This window comes from Astatotilapia calliptera, chromosome 20 (assembly GCF_964374335.1).
Source record: "Astatotilapia calliptera chromosome 20, fAstCal68.1, whole genome shotgun sequence".
NCBI classification, from domain to species: domain Eukaryota; kingdom Metazoa; phylum Chordata; class Actinopteri; order Cichliformes; family Cichlidae; genus Astatotilapia; species Astatotilapia calliptera.
Genome location: NC_137441.1, coordinates 28,679,913 through 28,694,284, shown reverse-complemented (window position 1 = coordinate 28,694,284; position 14,372 = coordinate 28,679,913). Strand labels below are relative to the sequence as shown.

The 14,372-nt window shown below is 37.6% G+C and overlaps 1 protein-coding gene across 2 annotated transcripts in view; it reads left to right on the top strand.

Annotated features, from left to right (window-relative positions):
* Positions 1-14,372, top strand: part of bsna (bassoon presynaptic cytomatrix protein a) — a 93,404-nt gene that overhangs the window by 36,886 nt on the left and 42,146 nt on the right. For both annotated transcript variants that reach the window (XM_026154698.2, XM_080295428.1), the window contains exon 2: positions 10,439-10,903. In XM_026154698.2, the coding sequence (XP_026010483.2) occupies positions 10,439-10,903 (465 nt within the window). The remainder of the gene's footprint in view (positions 1-10,438; positions 10,904-14,372) is intronic.

The following is a 14,372-nucleotide window of genomic DNA, read 5'->3' as shown; positions in this document are numbered from 1 at the left end:
AGTCACAAAGCTCTGTAAAAGGAAAGAACTACGAACTATGAGGAGATGCAATATGACCAGAAAGAACTCAGAGGATGGTCAACAGTCATTATGAACCAATTCTCCTCAAACTCAATGCAAAAGTGTGTAAATGGCCATGATTTTATATCAGCAGTAGATCTCATTCACTTCTGAGGCTTGCCTCAGCTGTCTGGTTTGGAGAGATTTTGCCTGCACAGGTAAGACAGAATCTTGGTGTGGTATGATAAAATCCCAAATTTTCCACAAATGCAATGTTTTGCCTGTATTTCAGTCTGAAATCTCCACTTAATAATACATGACTCCTTCAAGGGAACAAAACATTGTATAATACTGGAAAATACTGGATATGGGTTTCGCCTGTAGAAAATAGAAAATGAATGCTCAAGGGAGCATATTTGGGCATAAAGTTTAGCTCAGAGGAAGAAAGCTGACAAATTTACAGTTTATAAGCCTGATACAGTATATGTTTAGCTTCTAGAACTCTTTATAATAGCTGCTTCTCTGTGGAAAGGCTAATTCAGGTAACCTATATAATAGAAATTTCTCAAAAAAATCCTCACAAATCTGAAAACAGCCAGATGCTGATGAAAACTGCCAATTTGTCTAAAGGCTCTGTATTCTGTTTACAGTGGTTACAGTCCTAGCTTTAGGTAACTTCACAATCATCATCATGGCAGCTATAAATTGGCAACATATGAAAAATGTAGCAGCAGCAGAGGAACGAGGTGGGCACATCAACCTCGTCTCAAGTTTTATTGGCTCTGTTAAGAATAGCTGGCCAGAGACAGAAAACAGGTAGGAGGAGAAAGACAGACGGCGACACAATATGCATGCGCATGGACACAAACACACTCATACACAGCCTTATGCACTCGCTCCGTCACCTCTCAGAATAAGGTTACATAATTAAAGAGGCTCCATTGTGATGATAAAATGAGAAAATGTTTTAAAATGTGTGTGAAGTGAAAGTGAGACCTGCTTCGGTTACATAACCACAAAAGCACCTATAATTCATCCTCCACCTGTTTGTCCTCCCTGTGAGCCTTTCCTCCACCCCCTCCATACCCCCTTCCCTTCTCTAATTTATTTTTGTTTCCTTCTCCTCCTCCTCCTTTTCATCCCCAACCGTTAATTCATTTCCTTCTTTCCCTCCTCCTCAAGCTTAATTTCTCATATTTTATGTTTTTCTATACTTTGTTCTACTTATCCTTCTCCCTCCTCTCCACCTTTTATTGCTTCTTCGTCTCCTAATCCAATCCAACACTAACAAAAGATCTACATTTGACTGATTTGTCATACATGTTTCACTTCACAGGAGGCTCCAATGTTTAGTGTACATGTTGTATGAAGCGACCAAAAGGGGATGTAAAAAAATAAAAATAAACACACTGACATTTTTCTTTAATCAAGGATTTTCTTTACTATTATTATTATTTTTAGATTAGTCTCAGCCAAACAATTTTATGATGCAATGCGTCATACTCATTTCATCCTATTTTCTCTTCTGAGCTCGCTTCACTTTAATTCACTTCACTTTGTTGGCTTGACAATAGGAAATCTAAATGAAACCAGAGTCTCTGGGACTTGTAGAATTATCCAAAATAACTTATGTGAGAGTCTTACGAAATCTGAAATTTAACAAGAGGACACAAAAAGAAAAAAGAGGCACCTTCTAAAAAGTACTGACGTAATGGAAAGTTTAAGTTTAATATGTGCACAGTGTTTGTCATTTCCACAAGTGCATGTGTGATCATAATGTTTGCTATCACATAGTTTTTCACTTTCTGGCTATTTGTTTATTTCTCAGTTATTTGCTCGCAGTCATATTCCCCTTGTGTGTGTGTGTGTGTGTGTGTGTGTGTGTGTGTGTGTGTGTGTGTGTGTGTGTGTGTGTGTGTGTGTGTGTGCAGTTGTTCACATGAAATATTAATGCTGGACAGCAGACAGGAGAGAAGGATGAGGTGCAGAAAACAGCAAGAAATTCAGAGACGAAGTAGAAACTGAAGAGGAGATGGAGCTCCAGAGGGAGGAATTAGAATGGAGATGGAGGACAATCGAAAGCTATTCTGAAAATTGCAGGAGGAAAAATGTTTATGTGGGAGGGCTCCTGTGAAATCAGCTTTTTGTTGCCATATAAAAGTCAGGCTGCTCAGGCTCAATGAGAGAGGTGATGCAACCTGTTCACCAAGCAGTGAAACCTGCCCAAAAATCATTACAGAGTGTCTTTGGGGTTCAAGACTTGGTGTTAGGACTGGGCGATATGACCCAAAATTCATATTTCGATGTTCTTTAGCTGGATAGCGATATACGATATGTATCTCGATATTTTTTTAAAGCCATAAAGTGAGGACAAAAAGAGAGTTCTTAGTCAAAGCTGTGTCCCAGGTCTCACACAGGCACTTTTATTAACATACAGCGTAGATGCACATGAAAAAGTTACTCCGAAATAAATTATCAGCATTTATTAAATAATAATGCTCCATAAATAAAATAAAACAATGTTGTTTTTGTGCATAACTGAAAGCTCACAATTGTGCAGTCAAAATGTAAACTAAAAGACGCTGAGCATAATAACAAAGACAGACAGATTTCGCAGCTGCCTGGAGTTTGAAATCCTCTTTGTAACCATGTCTCTGAACAGGTGCCATTTGTGGTCCTTATACACACACAATCCAGTAATATTACGTTGAAGCACAGTACGTATTACTCCGCGAGGCTCCTGACTAAGGCCGTAATCCTGAAAATGCTCCGACAACCATCAAGCGGTGCGGTTTCGTAGCTTATCAACGTCGTACTAAAACATTTTTTGACTGATTGCTGCCCGCCGTGGTCAGGTCATGGTCAGTAAGCACAACCAGGATTCAAACATAAGGCGCACTGTCGATTTTTGAGAAAATGAAAGGATTTTAGGCCGTTGTGTCAACGCGTTGACGCTGTCGAGCCCCACGCACGGGGCGATACGCGGTAACTCATTAACAGAGATTTGCCGTATTAATGCAGTTATGGTGTTAATGTCATTTTAACAAGATTACCTCCACCAGCAGTTGAATAGTAATATCCAAATGTTTTCTTTTTACCGACCAGCTCCTCTTTGATAGCTGCCATGTCCATCTTGTCGTTGCCTGCAGGTGAAGCGATGGGGGAGGGGGAGGTGTGTTCAGTGAAGGAGAGAGGCGAGGCAGAGTAACGCAGCGTAGAGACAAAAGTGGACGAAAGAAAGGCAAACTAGCAGCTCCATAAGTATAATTATAACGTAACATAGACTATATCGATATAAACGATATTGTCACGTCTCATATCTCGTATAAAAATATATCGATATATTTAAAAACGCAATATATCGCCCAGTCTTACTTGGTGTGTACAAAAATTAGGTCCAAAAAACAGGTGGGGGGTAGAATTTAAGATGTTTTTATTCTCAAAGAAAATAGAGCGTTGATAGCTGAGTTATGTTGTGTTTGATTTGTAAGGATAAAGTGAGCAAGGAAGTACTTCCATAGCTCAGCAGGTTCTGACGCTACTTTGCAAGTCAACTGAAAGGTCCAGTCAGCTGTCAATCATAACCTGTCTCTGCTGCTCATCGGAGAGTCCGACCTGAGGTTAAGCTGTGTTGCTTCAGCATACTCCCTTATTGAACAGTGAGTACTTCAAGATGATGTTCATGAAGAAGAGGTGGATACATCATGTGGCTCATGTATTTGGATGAAGTACTATGCTCTTCCTATGTCATGATGAGTATGGAATATATAGCATCACTGGTCAGCTGACTGTCCACAAATATGAGACCAAGCCAGTCATAGCAGTGGCATCTATGGTGTGATGGGAGTGATCCAACTTTGCAAAAAAGCTCTTTTTAATCTTGTTCTTATTCCAAAATTGGACTTTCATTTCGACCATCTTCATGTAATTGTGATTTTTTTTATTTATTTGATCTCTTTAATCTTTTTATCTCTTTATTTTTGGGGGTGATGAGGGATTTGATGGGGCGGAAACACCCAAACACATTGTTGTACTCCTCTGCCACAAACTGAAGCCAGTTGCATCAGGCTCAGCAGGGAACCACATGACTAAAGGCTGAGCTGAATTACAGTATATGTGCACACGTTGTGTCACTCTCCCGTTTTCCTCACCCCTCCAGCCCTATGAGCTTCTCTGCTTCCCTTCTTTTCCTTTTCTTCCTCCTTCTGCTTGTCATCCCTCTCTCTTTCTGGTAAGCCTTCAGCTACAGACGCCTCCTCCATTTTGCATTGATGTGAGCTGCGTGTCTACATGCGTGCATTTGTGCTTCTGTGAGGATATGAGTGTATGTGTGCCGCAGTAGAGTGCTGCCTAAAGCGGAAGCCTGTGCTAAGGAAGTGTGCGCTCGAGCAGAACAATGGCATTCTGGGTAAAAATAGCCCTTGCTCTGTTGGAGGGAGAGAAGCAGAGACAGAGGGTGACAGGCAGAGAGGAGAGAGGAAGGAGAAGATACAAGTTTAATGACTGTGTGGTGAAAAGAAAAAAATAGAAACTTCAGGTGCAAATGTGGGAGAAGTAAAACAGGAAAAAGAAAATCATGAAACTGACTAAGAAACTGACAGAAGTGCTTCTGAAGGTTGGGATGTCTTTGTAACAATAAACTAATCGCACTCGGTAGATATAGAGATATTTGACATCGATGTCTTCTGTACAAACTGAATTTCGGGACCAGTAAGAGTGTTGCTAGTGTAACCAGTGTATTATATTAAATCACAGCTCATAACAGAATTCATCAAATGCCTTTAGTCATATTTTGTAGCTGTGGAATAAAAGATGTGGCAATTTTTCGTAACTCATCATTTTACAATATATGCAAAGTTTGGTTATGAATAGCAAGACTAGCCTTGAACCAGCCATGTAAATGTAATAGTCCACACAGACATATAGTAGCAGTACTATGTAGTGGAGAAAGGAGCGACAGAAAATCATGCCGATAGATGATGCAGCTTTGGCCAGAGTCAGAGATAAATACAGTCCTGTGCAAAAATCTTGACCCACATCTCATTTTTAAAAATTTTTTCTTCCAAGGAAACAGACATTCTTGTCATTTTTAAAGTGCCTTTGGATAATATTTCTCCAGCTTTTCTTGAATGTCTTTCAAAGTTTTTCTTTGGACATAGGCTGCTCTTTTACTCATTTTCAGTCCAGTCCTTGTACCTGTCCTTTTTTTTCCAATTTTCAAATCAATTTTATATATACAGAGCCAAGTTACAATAGCAGTCACTTTAAGGATTATAAGTTGAAGCCTGTAAAAGATTACAGAGAAAATTCCTGCAGTCGAATTACTCTCTTTGAGCAAGACAGTAGGAAGGAAAAACTCCCTTTTAACAGGAAGAAACCTTCAGAAGAACAAGGATCAGGGAGGGGCGGCCATCTGCCGTGATCGCCTGGGGGTGAGGGGAGGAAGAAAGGACAAAGACACACTGTGGAAGAGAGCCAGAAGAATGGTGCTTTGTTTGTGAAGCCGCTTAACACTGACCTATGACTTGTTCAAGCATAAAAACTAGCACCAAACCCAACAGACTGAATGGAAGGATGGCTGTCAAGATGACATTTTTATAGAAGGGAAACAAGAACTGGACTGAAAATCAGTATCAACAGGTTTCATGGAGATCCAAATTTCAGTGTTATTAAAGCGGTGTGGGAGCATCTTGACAGCGAACAGAATAAAAGGCATCCGAAGAAGAGCTTTGAATGTCCTTCAAGAAGCCTGAGAACTGAAGACTACTTAAAGAAATGACAAAGAAGTTGCCTAAAAGAATTCAGGCTGTGTTGGAAGAATGAAGGCGATCATACCAAATATTGAGTTACAAGCTCGTTTGAATTACACCAAGTCTTACTTTAAATGTATGTTTCAATAAATAGCTGCACCTATTTAGAAATGAGTGTAAGCCTGAGAGTTTTGGACAGTACTGTTACTCTCCATCATGAAGGTGCAATTGCTAGACCTCTATTTGGATAAGACAAAGTAAAAGCAATAGTAAGTTACTGCTACAGATTTTCTGCGAATAAAATCCAGTGGCAGGGAAATGCTGCTTGTGACAGGTGGGTATGAATAAAAGGCAAATCCATTTCTTTCCCTATTATTAAGTGCGAAATAGATGGAGTAACTGAAAATAGCAGGAAATGGACTGAAAAAGAGCAGAAAGGTAGACAAGAAAAAAAAAGACGAGAGCTGGAAGGTATAGGACAAAAACAAATCCAGCTATGCTCAACATGCTGTAAAAGGACAGACATTCTGAAAGAGAAGATTCAGAATGTGCTGCAGAATGACACATGAAAAGAAAACAGCAGTGCTCTGCGGCATGAATTAGCACTGATGGAGCATTTTAGTGAGTGTTATTGACAGGAGTAGAAAAGGCCAGATTGTTTGTGCTATATAGGCTAAGTGGGCACCACTGGGAAAACACACACACACAAACTTCCCTGTAATGTCATCTTGAATATACTCTCTCTGAGAAAAGGAGGGAATGAGTTCACTTTAGGGTTGAAAAATGATTCAACCATTTCAGAACCTACAGTACAATGTGGTGCTTCAGGGGATGTACACACACAGAGTTGTGTTTCCATCATGTCAGAGGGCATTACATCGGCTTACATTCATTTGGTGTACTGTACTGTATTCAGAATGTATTCTTCAGGAGTTTAAACCTGAACCCCAATTAAGCTTCATTTATGTTGAGCTTAAAGATTTGACAGTGATACATCTCCTGTATAATCACTGGGATATAAACTCATTTTCAGTTACAGTTAGCATCGAGGCAGCCAATCAGAAGATAACTTCCTCATCAGCTACTTTGTTCAGTTATAATTGCTGAAGGCATTTAAGATATGCCAGTGACAGCGTCTCAAAATATTTTCTTTCTGTAATGCTATGAGTCCCTAATGCGCAAAAAGATTTTCCATCTTCTGATAATCTGTTTCTTTTTTTTTATGCAGAAGCCATGTTGGTGGGAATAGGATATTCAAATGAATTTAAATTTTAGGTTTCATTGAGCGCACATACTTTTTTGATCTTTTTTCCCCCTCATTTTTAAATGTATGATCCAAATTTTTTTAATATTAAGATTTCACGTATCCTAAGCTGCATTATTCAGTCATTTCAAATTAAATGTTGAAATGTGAGTTTTTCTGTGAATTTTATATTGTAAAAGAAGTTTTGGTGACAAATGGCAAAAGATAAATGATTAAAAAGAAAAAAGAAAAACAAACACTTGGATGTAACCTGTTGTCTGTTCAGCTTCTAGTTCCTCTACCATTTAATTGTTTTTCTTACTGTAATTAGCTGGTCATGATAACTGGAGGCTAGCATTTTCAAAACTGTCGGATCAGCTTATATTACTATATTTATTAATGTTGTGAATCCTGTGCCAATTATAGTGCTCACTGCCCAGCCCAAAGCAGCACTGTCACTGTGAAATCTAAGGGAGATGGAGTCTTTTGTGTGACATCTAATCGCAGATAAACTCCCAAAAGGATTCAGAAAAAGACAGGGGATGGAGCAAATACAGGAGGCTTGAGAGCGGGAGAGAGCTATTAAAGGCAGAATGAGCCAGAGAATGGAGTTTCAGTAGAAAGAGATTTGGTGAGTTTGGTGTAGAGAAAGAGAAAGGACTCGATGGAGGTGAATAAGAATAGAGATGATAGATAAGTGTTGAAGAGGAACAACTGCTTCTGTCAATTATTCATTACATGAGTAATACAGCTGCTCTTCAGCCCCAAACTCCATTAGCTGTCATGGACAGAAACAGACACACTGGCACAGAATAAACAGAAGGTGCTGGTGGCGTTGGTGGGTGGTGAGCTAGATACTGGAGAGATCATCAAAAATACATAATGCATAAGTATTATATATTATGTTGAAATGCAACTGTAAATTTAAAACTAACCCTCTTCTCAGTTTTATGCCTTAGACCTCACTCCTGTAGTATTGCTGTGCTGCTAACTCTATTAGTCAGTGTTAGCATAGGACAAAACACTTTATAATGTGTTACACCTCATTTATGTGTTGTACAGGTAGATAATTTATTGTTTTTAGTCACTCTCATCATTTCTTGCCACTGATGACTGTTAATTTTATCTTGAACTCTAAGAAAAAACCCTCTGAATGCTCATGGGGTAGAATTCACCATTAGCAACTAGCTAATTGGAGCAGTTAGCAATAGGCCGCACGACACTACAACACCACTTAGTGCTACTTCTTTGTGTTGTATGTTGCATTCTATTGTGTTTCATATTGATCTGATGTTATACGTTTGTTTCTTCTGTTACACTATGAAGCACGGCGGTGTATTTATGGAACAGACACAATAGCAGACACGGGAGAAACAAACTAAGGTTTAAAAAAAAGCTAGTCGTTTATTTGACTGAAAAAACGTGAAGACAAAACAAGGCAAGGCGAATAGGGGCAAGATCTAAACTAAAAACTAAACTGGGAAAACTAAACTATGAAAAAAAAGACATAAGGCATGAACATGGAACTGAAGAGGAACATGCAAACATAAATGTGAAAAAAGTCTGAACATGAACATGAACCTGAACCTGAGTAGTAGCAAAAACTCTGTGGACTGACGAGACATGACATGAAGATAAACAGGCGACCCGACAAAGAACAGAAGGAGACTTAACTAGACTCTAACACTGGACTCTTCACAATAAAACAGGAAACATGGAGAGATGTAGACATGACACACGAGCTTGACAATGTGGACACAACACAGACATGAAACACGTGACACACTGGACAGGAAACATGACACGTAAACAAGGAGACAAAGATGAAACAAAAACCAGAATAAAACTTAACTAAATCCTAACTATTAATAACACAAGAACCTATTATCACAAACTTAACATAAGAAAATCTAAAATACAAAATAGCCTCAAAACGTCACAGACCCAGCCCCTGACACTTTGTGATTCTTCTGTCTATAAAAAGTGCTACATGAGTACATTTTATTTATGTAGAAGCTAAAGAGGCAGATAAAATCCTTTGCAGTTGATAGACTCACACAGACACATAACGGGTATGGCAGTCTATTCTCCCTGCAGCACGGACTACACTGCCCATGAGGCTACATTCTTTAGGGCTATTTCTGTAACATTCTGCCTATTGCCTTCATATTAAATAATTTAAAAAAAATATTTCTTCACATCATTATGAGACGTGAGATTGAGACACAGGCATTTCAGCCTCTTAATGCGTGTTTTGTTTGGGTTTTCACCGGCACGGAATTACCAAAAATAGAGAGAGCATAGCCTGACATATGAAACAGGAAAAGACCGCCGTGCAATCCCTTTATTTCAGCAAAGTAACTGTATTCAGAATACCACCTTTTTAAACAGTAACTGTAATGGAATACGGTTACTCATATTTTGTATTTTAAATACGTAACGGTAGTACATGTATTCCGTTACTCCCCAACACTGCATTTAAACAACAGAAGTTGACCTAAAGTGCTTTAGACAGGTACATTTACATTTCGGGTCTCCAAAAACTCCAGTTTTAAAACACAGAATAAGATGAAAGGTGTTTTGTTTTATTAAATAATTAATGTGAAATTAAAAATCATAGTGATTTAGTGGTCATTAAAATGTGTTCAGCATTTACAAATTGTTGATAATTCGTCTCATAAATCATGACACACTGCTCTCTCCTATTTAAGCTGCCTTTATAGTATCAGCATCTGTATTGGTATTGACAAAACAGTTTTTGTATTTACTTACAATACCAACATTTGCACTACTGTACTTCACTACTAAGAAGAAGGGAATAACAAACTAATATTCACCAGGTGGATAAATGAAAAACTGTTGCAGCAAGCAAATTTGTAAATACCTCTTTGTCATATTATCTTGAAAGGTGATGAGTTTCTAATAAAATGTTGCGTCTCTGGAGTAATGTTTATGATATTGTGAATTTTCGAAATATATTTGTATGCTACTAGTTTGGCTTTGTCAGAATGAAGAAGACCAAATTACGAGGTAGATTAAGTACACTGTTGTGCACCAAGTCTTTCATTTTTTGCCACTCAGGCTCACAGTGTGTGAAATCGAGTAGAGTTGATCTGATGAAACAGGGAGTAGCTGTTAGAGCGACTTGGCCTTTTAGAAATGTGCATCAGCTCAGTTTAGCCGCTACACCTCTGACAGCTCTGTCTGGAAATAAGATTTTCAGTGTACACAGTACGTGAGTGTATGTGTGTGTGAGGCTGTTGCTGTAGTTTGCTATTTAAGTGAATGCTGAGTTGAAAGTTAAGAATATTAACCAGGTTATGAATGTGAAACAATATTAGTTAATCCACATAAAGCGATCTTTGGTGCAGTAAGGCTAAGGTTGTATCACAATTACACACAAAACAAATTACATGTTTGTCTTTTTGTCTTCTCGCTGTTTCAGAAAAAAGAGTGGTTATGTCTCAACTGCCAGACGCAGCGGCTGATGTCTGGAGAAGGTCTTGATGAGCCTCCACTTCCTGTTCCTCATCCGTCTCCCAAGCACCAACCCACGGGCTCGCCTCGACACCAGACACCAATCAGTCAGCAAAGTCCCCTCCACAAACCTACCACCCAGCAAGGGACCAAGCCAGGCCAGCCCCAAACACAGAGCCAGAAGCCACAGGCGGGAAGTGTCGTTAGCAGCCCGTTTGCACCCGCAGCTGCCAAACAGCCAACTGAGACCAAGACTACAGCACCATCCACGACACCAGTAACAACCACTGAGATCGAGAAACAGCCAAAACCATCAGAGGAAAAGCTCAAGACTGAGCCCGAGAACCAAACTTCCAAAGAGACCAAGCCCTCCCAGAAGAAAGGAGAGCAGATCACACCGATCAAGGACATTAAGAAGTCCAGGCACTATGATGTAAGTCTGATTTTTGCATGTCACCAATTTATGTGTTAAACTAAGGAAAATGACCAAAAAGTGAACACAAATGATTTTTGAGTTTTTTAAATGTGTCCAATATCACATTCAAATGTGAACTATGCAAAAAGACACAAAGAAAATGCAAAAGTCATCGTGCAGTTGTACAGAAATATGTGGATACAGACTTAGAGCCAGGAGGGTTTTGAGGCATGTCTGTCTACACTGAAACTGATTTCCTCCAAAATTTCAGGATGTATCGCCATTAGAGAGACATGCCAGGATAGACTTAGCAAGACACTCAGGCCATGGAAGTGATGAATTTTGATTTGACTGTTCGGACTGAGGTTGCAGTGAATAAAAGCAGACCTGCATTTGAGTTATGACCATTTATTTATTTTACCCCAGGCAAAACTGAGAAATAGCAACTTCCACAGGGCATTAGGCTACTTTTGGCTCTGATTTGACACTATATTTATAAAATTGAACTCAGTTTACATGTAATCAAGAATGTAAAAAAACAGATCTGGGTCGCATATAAGTAAAAACTGACTTTTGAGGTATGGTCCAGCTTCACATTTATGTTTTTGGTTTTTTTTTGGTTTTTTTAAATCAAACTCGCGCTCTGGTTCAGACCTGCAGAGCTTTAGCAGAGGATTTCTCCATGCTGCTCATTTTTGTGGCACTAAAGCTAGAGTTTAAAAAAGGCCAAAGTTCCTTTGACCTTGTCCTTCGCACAGAAAAACTGCTAGGTATAGTTATCTAAAGGTTTTTCACATTAACTAGAGACTATGTTGGTTTACTGTAGATGGCCTACAGCATCTTGTGCAGCTGTGTCACTCACATCCATGCTTTTATGCTTGTTGCATTGCTATTGTTCATGAATGCAGCTAAACAACTAATAACTTCTATAAGCTGATTCTCCATATTCACATAGTCATGGGAGAAGGGTCAGGGTTGGGATTACTTTTAGCCTTTCTGGATACAAACTCAGTGTGTGTGGGTGTGTGTGTTTGCGTTTTACACCACATGTATGCTTCAGACTGACTTGAGAAGTTTTTAATTGTCTGCCCTTCCAGCCTCCATGCAGCCACGTGATGCTTCTTTTCTTTATGTATTCAATACTTATTCCCTCCGTAATTCCACTTTATTACACATAACTTGATTTAAATACTTATTTGTTTTGATTTCGTTGTATGTGCGGATTACCTGGATTGCTGCCTACATCTGGTGAAAATTTCATGTCAATAGCCCCATTAGAAATGTTTTTCCTGAGAAAAATGTTGACACATTCAATACTTATTTTTTCCAATGTAAACATTATATAATGTTTTTTTCTGAGTTTCAGTTACTTACTTCAGATAAGTAAATCTGAACTTCTTATTTTACCACTATTAATTTGGATCCTTTGCTACATGTTTCTTGTTTTTAAATATTCAAAAGAAATCTTTTTTTTTAATTTGGTCTCTGATCCATAAATACAACTTATGGTTGTTTTGTTCTTTTTTTTTTTAAAGAGGAGTCAAAATGCTAAAGCTTTGTAATGAGCCTTCTGATTTATGATACATATTTTATTTGCAGTCATATTTGATCACTTCTAAAATGGGAATGTTCATTATTATTATTATTATTATTATTATTATTATTATTATTATTATTATTATTATTATTATTATTATTGTAGTGACAACTAAAATACATCAGTTTTGACTCTGCACTTATTTACAGAGGGATGAGATACTTGCCTTGTCTCATTTTCCCACACTCTATTAAGATGATATTGTCACTAAAAGTGACTAGTGCCCATGATGTGTCATATTTTTTGTACTGTATCTCTTGCTCGGTTAATATGGCTTTTGTGCTGCCCATGCAAAGCTTATTTAATGTTTTCAGTTCTTGTACAAAATGTCCCTATATATTTCTATTCAGACTGGTGCTTATACATATACATTTACTTGCAACACTGACATGATAATCACTTTGTTTGCAGATATGGGTACTTTACATGGCAAAATAACTGTTGCATAGATGTAATAATAGGTAATTCTAAGCTAAATCGGTTCCATTTTCCTCAAGTGTTGGACGTCCATATTGATTTGGAAAGTATGTCATTGATTCCCATTTCACAGTATGCTGAGGCTGCAAGTGGCAGCAAGGCATTGGATTACCTTGGGGAGAGACAGAGATTGAAGAACAAAGACAGCAGGAAGAACCTTTTCTTGCTGTTCCAATTCTTCTAAAAATTGGCATGTCATGAATCTGTAAAATCTCCAAGCCCTTAGTTCATGTAGCACTCTTGTGGTCATTTTTAAGGTAGCGCTGGACTTTATCATCTGAAGAGCTGCTAAGTAATTAAATTATACAGAGCTCAAAGTAAAGATGCATTATAACCACCTTAAGAGCTTTTCATGATTTTTACCAGTTTTCCATCCTTTTCTCCATCTCCCCAATCATTTACCAGGTTGGTTCCTTTGAGATTATAAATGACTGTTATTAAGAGCCATTGATGAATGAGTTTTCATTTGTTCAGATATTAAAGTCAGCTATACAATCTTACTTTGAGCTCATCATCAAAAGGAAAAAACATGAAAAACATAGTTTGACTAACCTCTTTCCATCAATGGCTCAACATACCTAACAATTATAAGTCACATTAAGATTATTGCATAATAATGTTATTTGTCTTGAGACAAATGAATAAATCAGATCAGATTCAAAGATGTAGAGTAAAATTCAAGTGTTTTGACTCAATTCTCAATTTTTATTACATATTTAGCTATTTAAATTAAGTTATATTTAAGTTGTTTTTATTTAGGATTTAGTGTTAGACATGTTAGCTACGTGTTAGCTAATGCTAGTGAACCTGATAGTAATATATTTTTGTTTGTTTGTTTTTTCTTTAGATTCAAAATGAGTATGCGCAAACCTATTTGTGTTATATGAATGTAAAGTTTCTAAATATGTAATGACTGATATTTATTTTACCATTGAGTCTCTTTTTATTTGTTTTTACTTGTTTTCAGTACATGTTCTCTTTTCTATTTATATTTCCAACCTGGGATGAAGAAAGTATTCTGATTCTGAATAATTCTAATAGGCATTGTGTCCCTTAAATTATAAGACATGAGTAGCATGTAGTAATAAATAAATCTCTTTTAGACTGATTTAAACTAAAGCATTCCATTTCAGCCCACTGGCTTAAAACTAAGTTTAATGGAAAAACATAAAATGTCTTCATGGTGATTTAGTGATCTCGTGAATGAAATCCAGTTGATATGAAATCAGTTTCATTAATTTTTATTTTTATTTTTTATATTTTTTTATTTTTTCTTTTATTTACAAGACAATGAAAGTTGAAAACTGCAGTTTTGGCGTACAGGTTCAAGCATCATAATGATATTTTTAATATAAACTGAAACCATACCATATTATGGCTATCATACAAATAGGACTATTATATATTACTGCA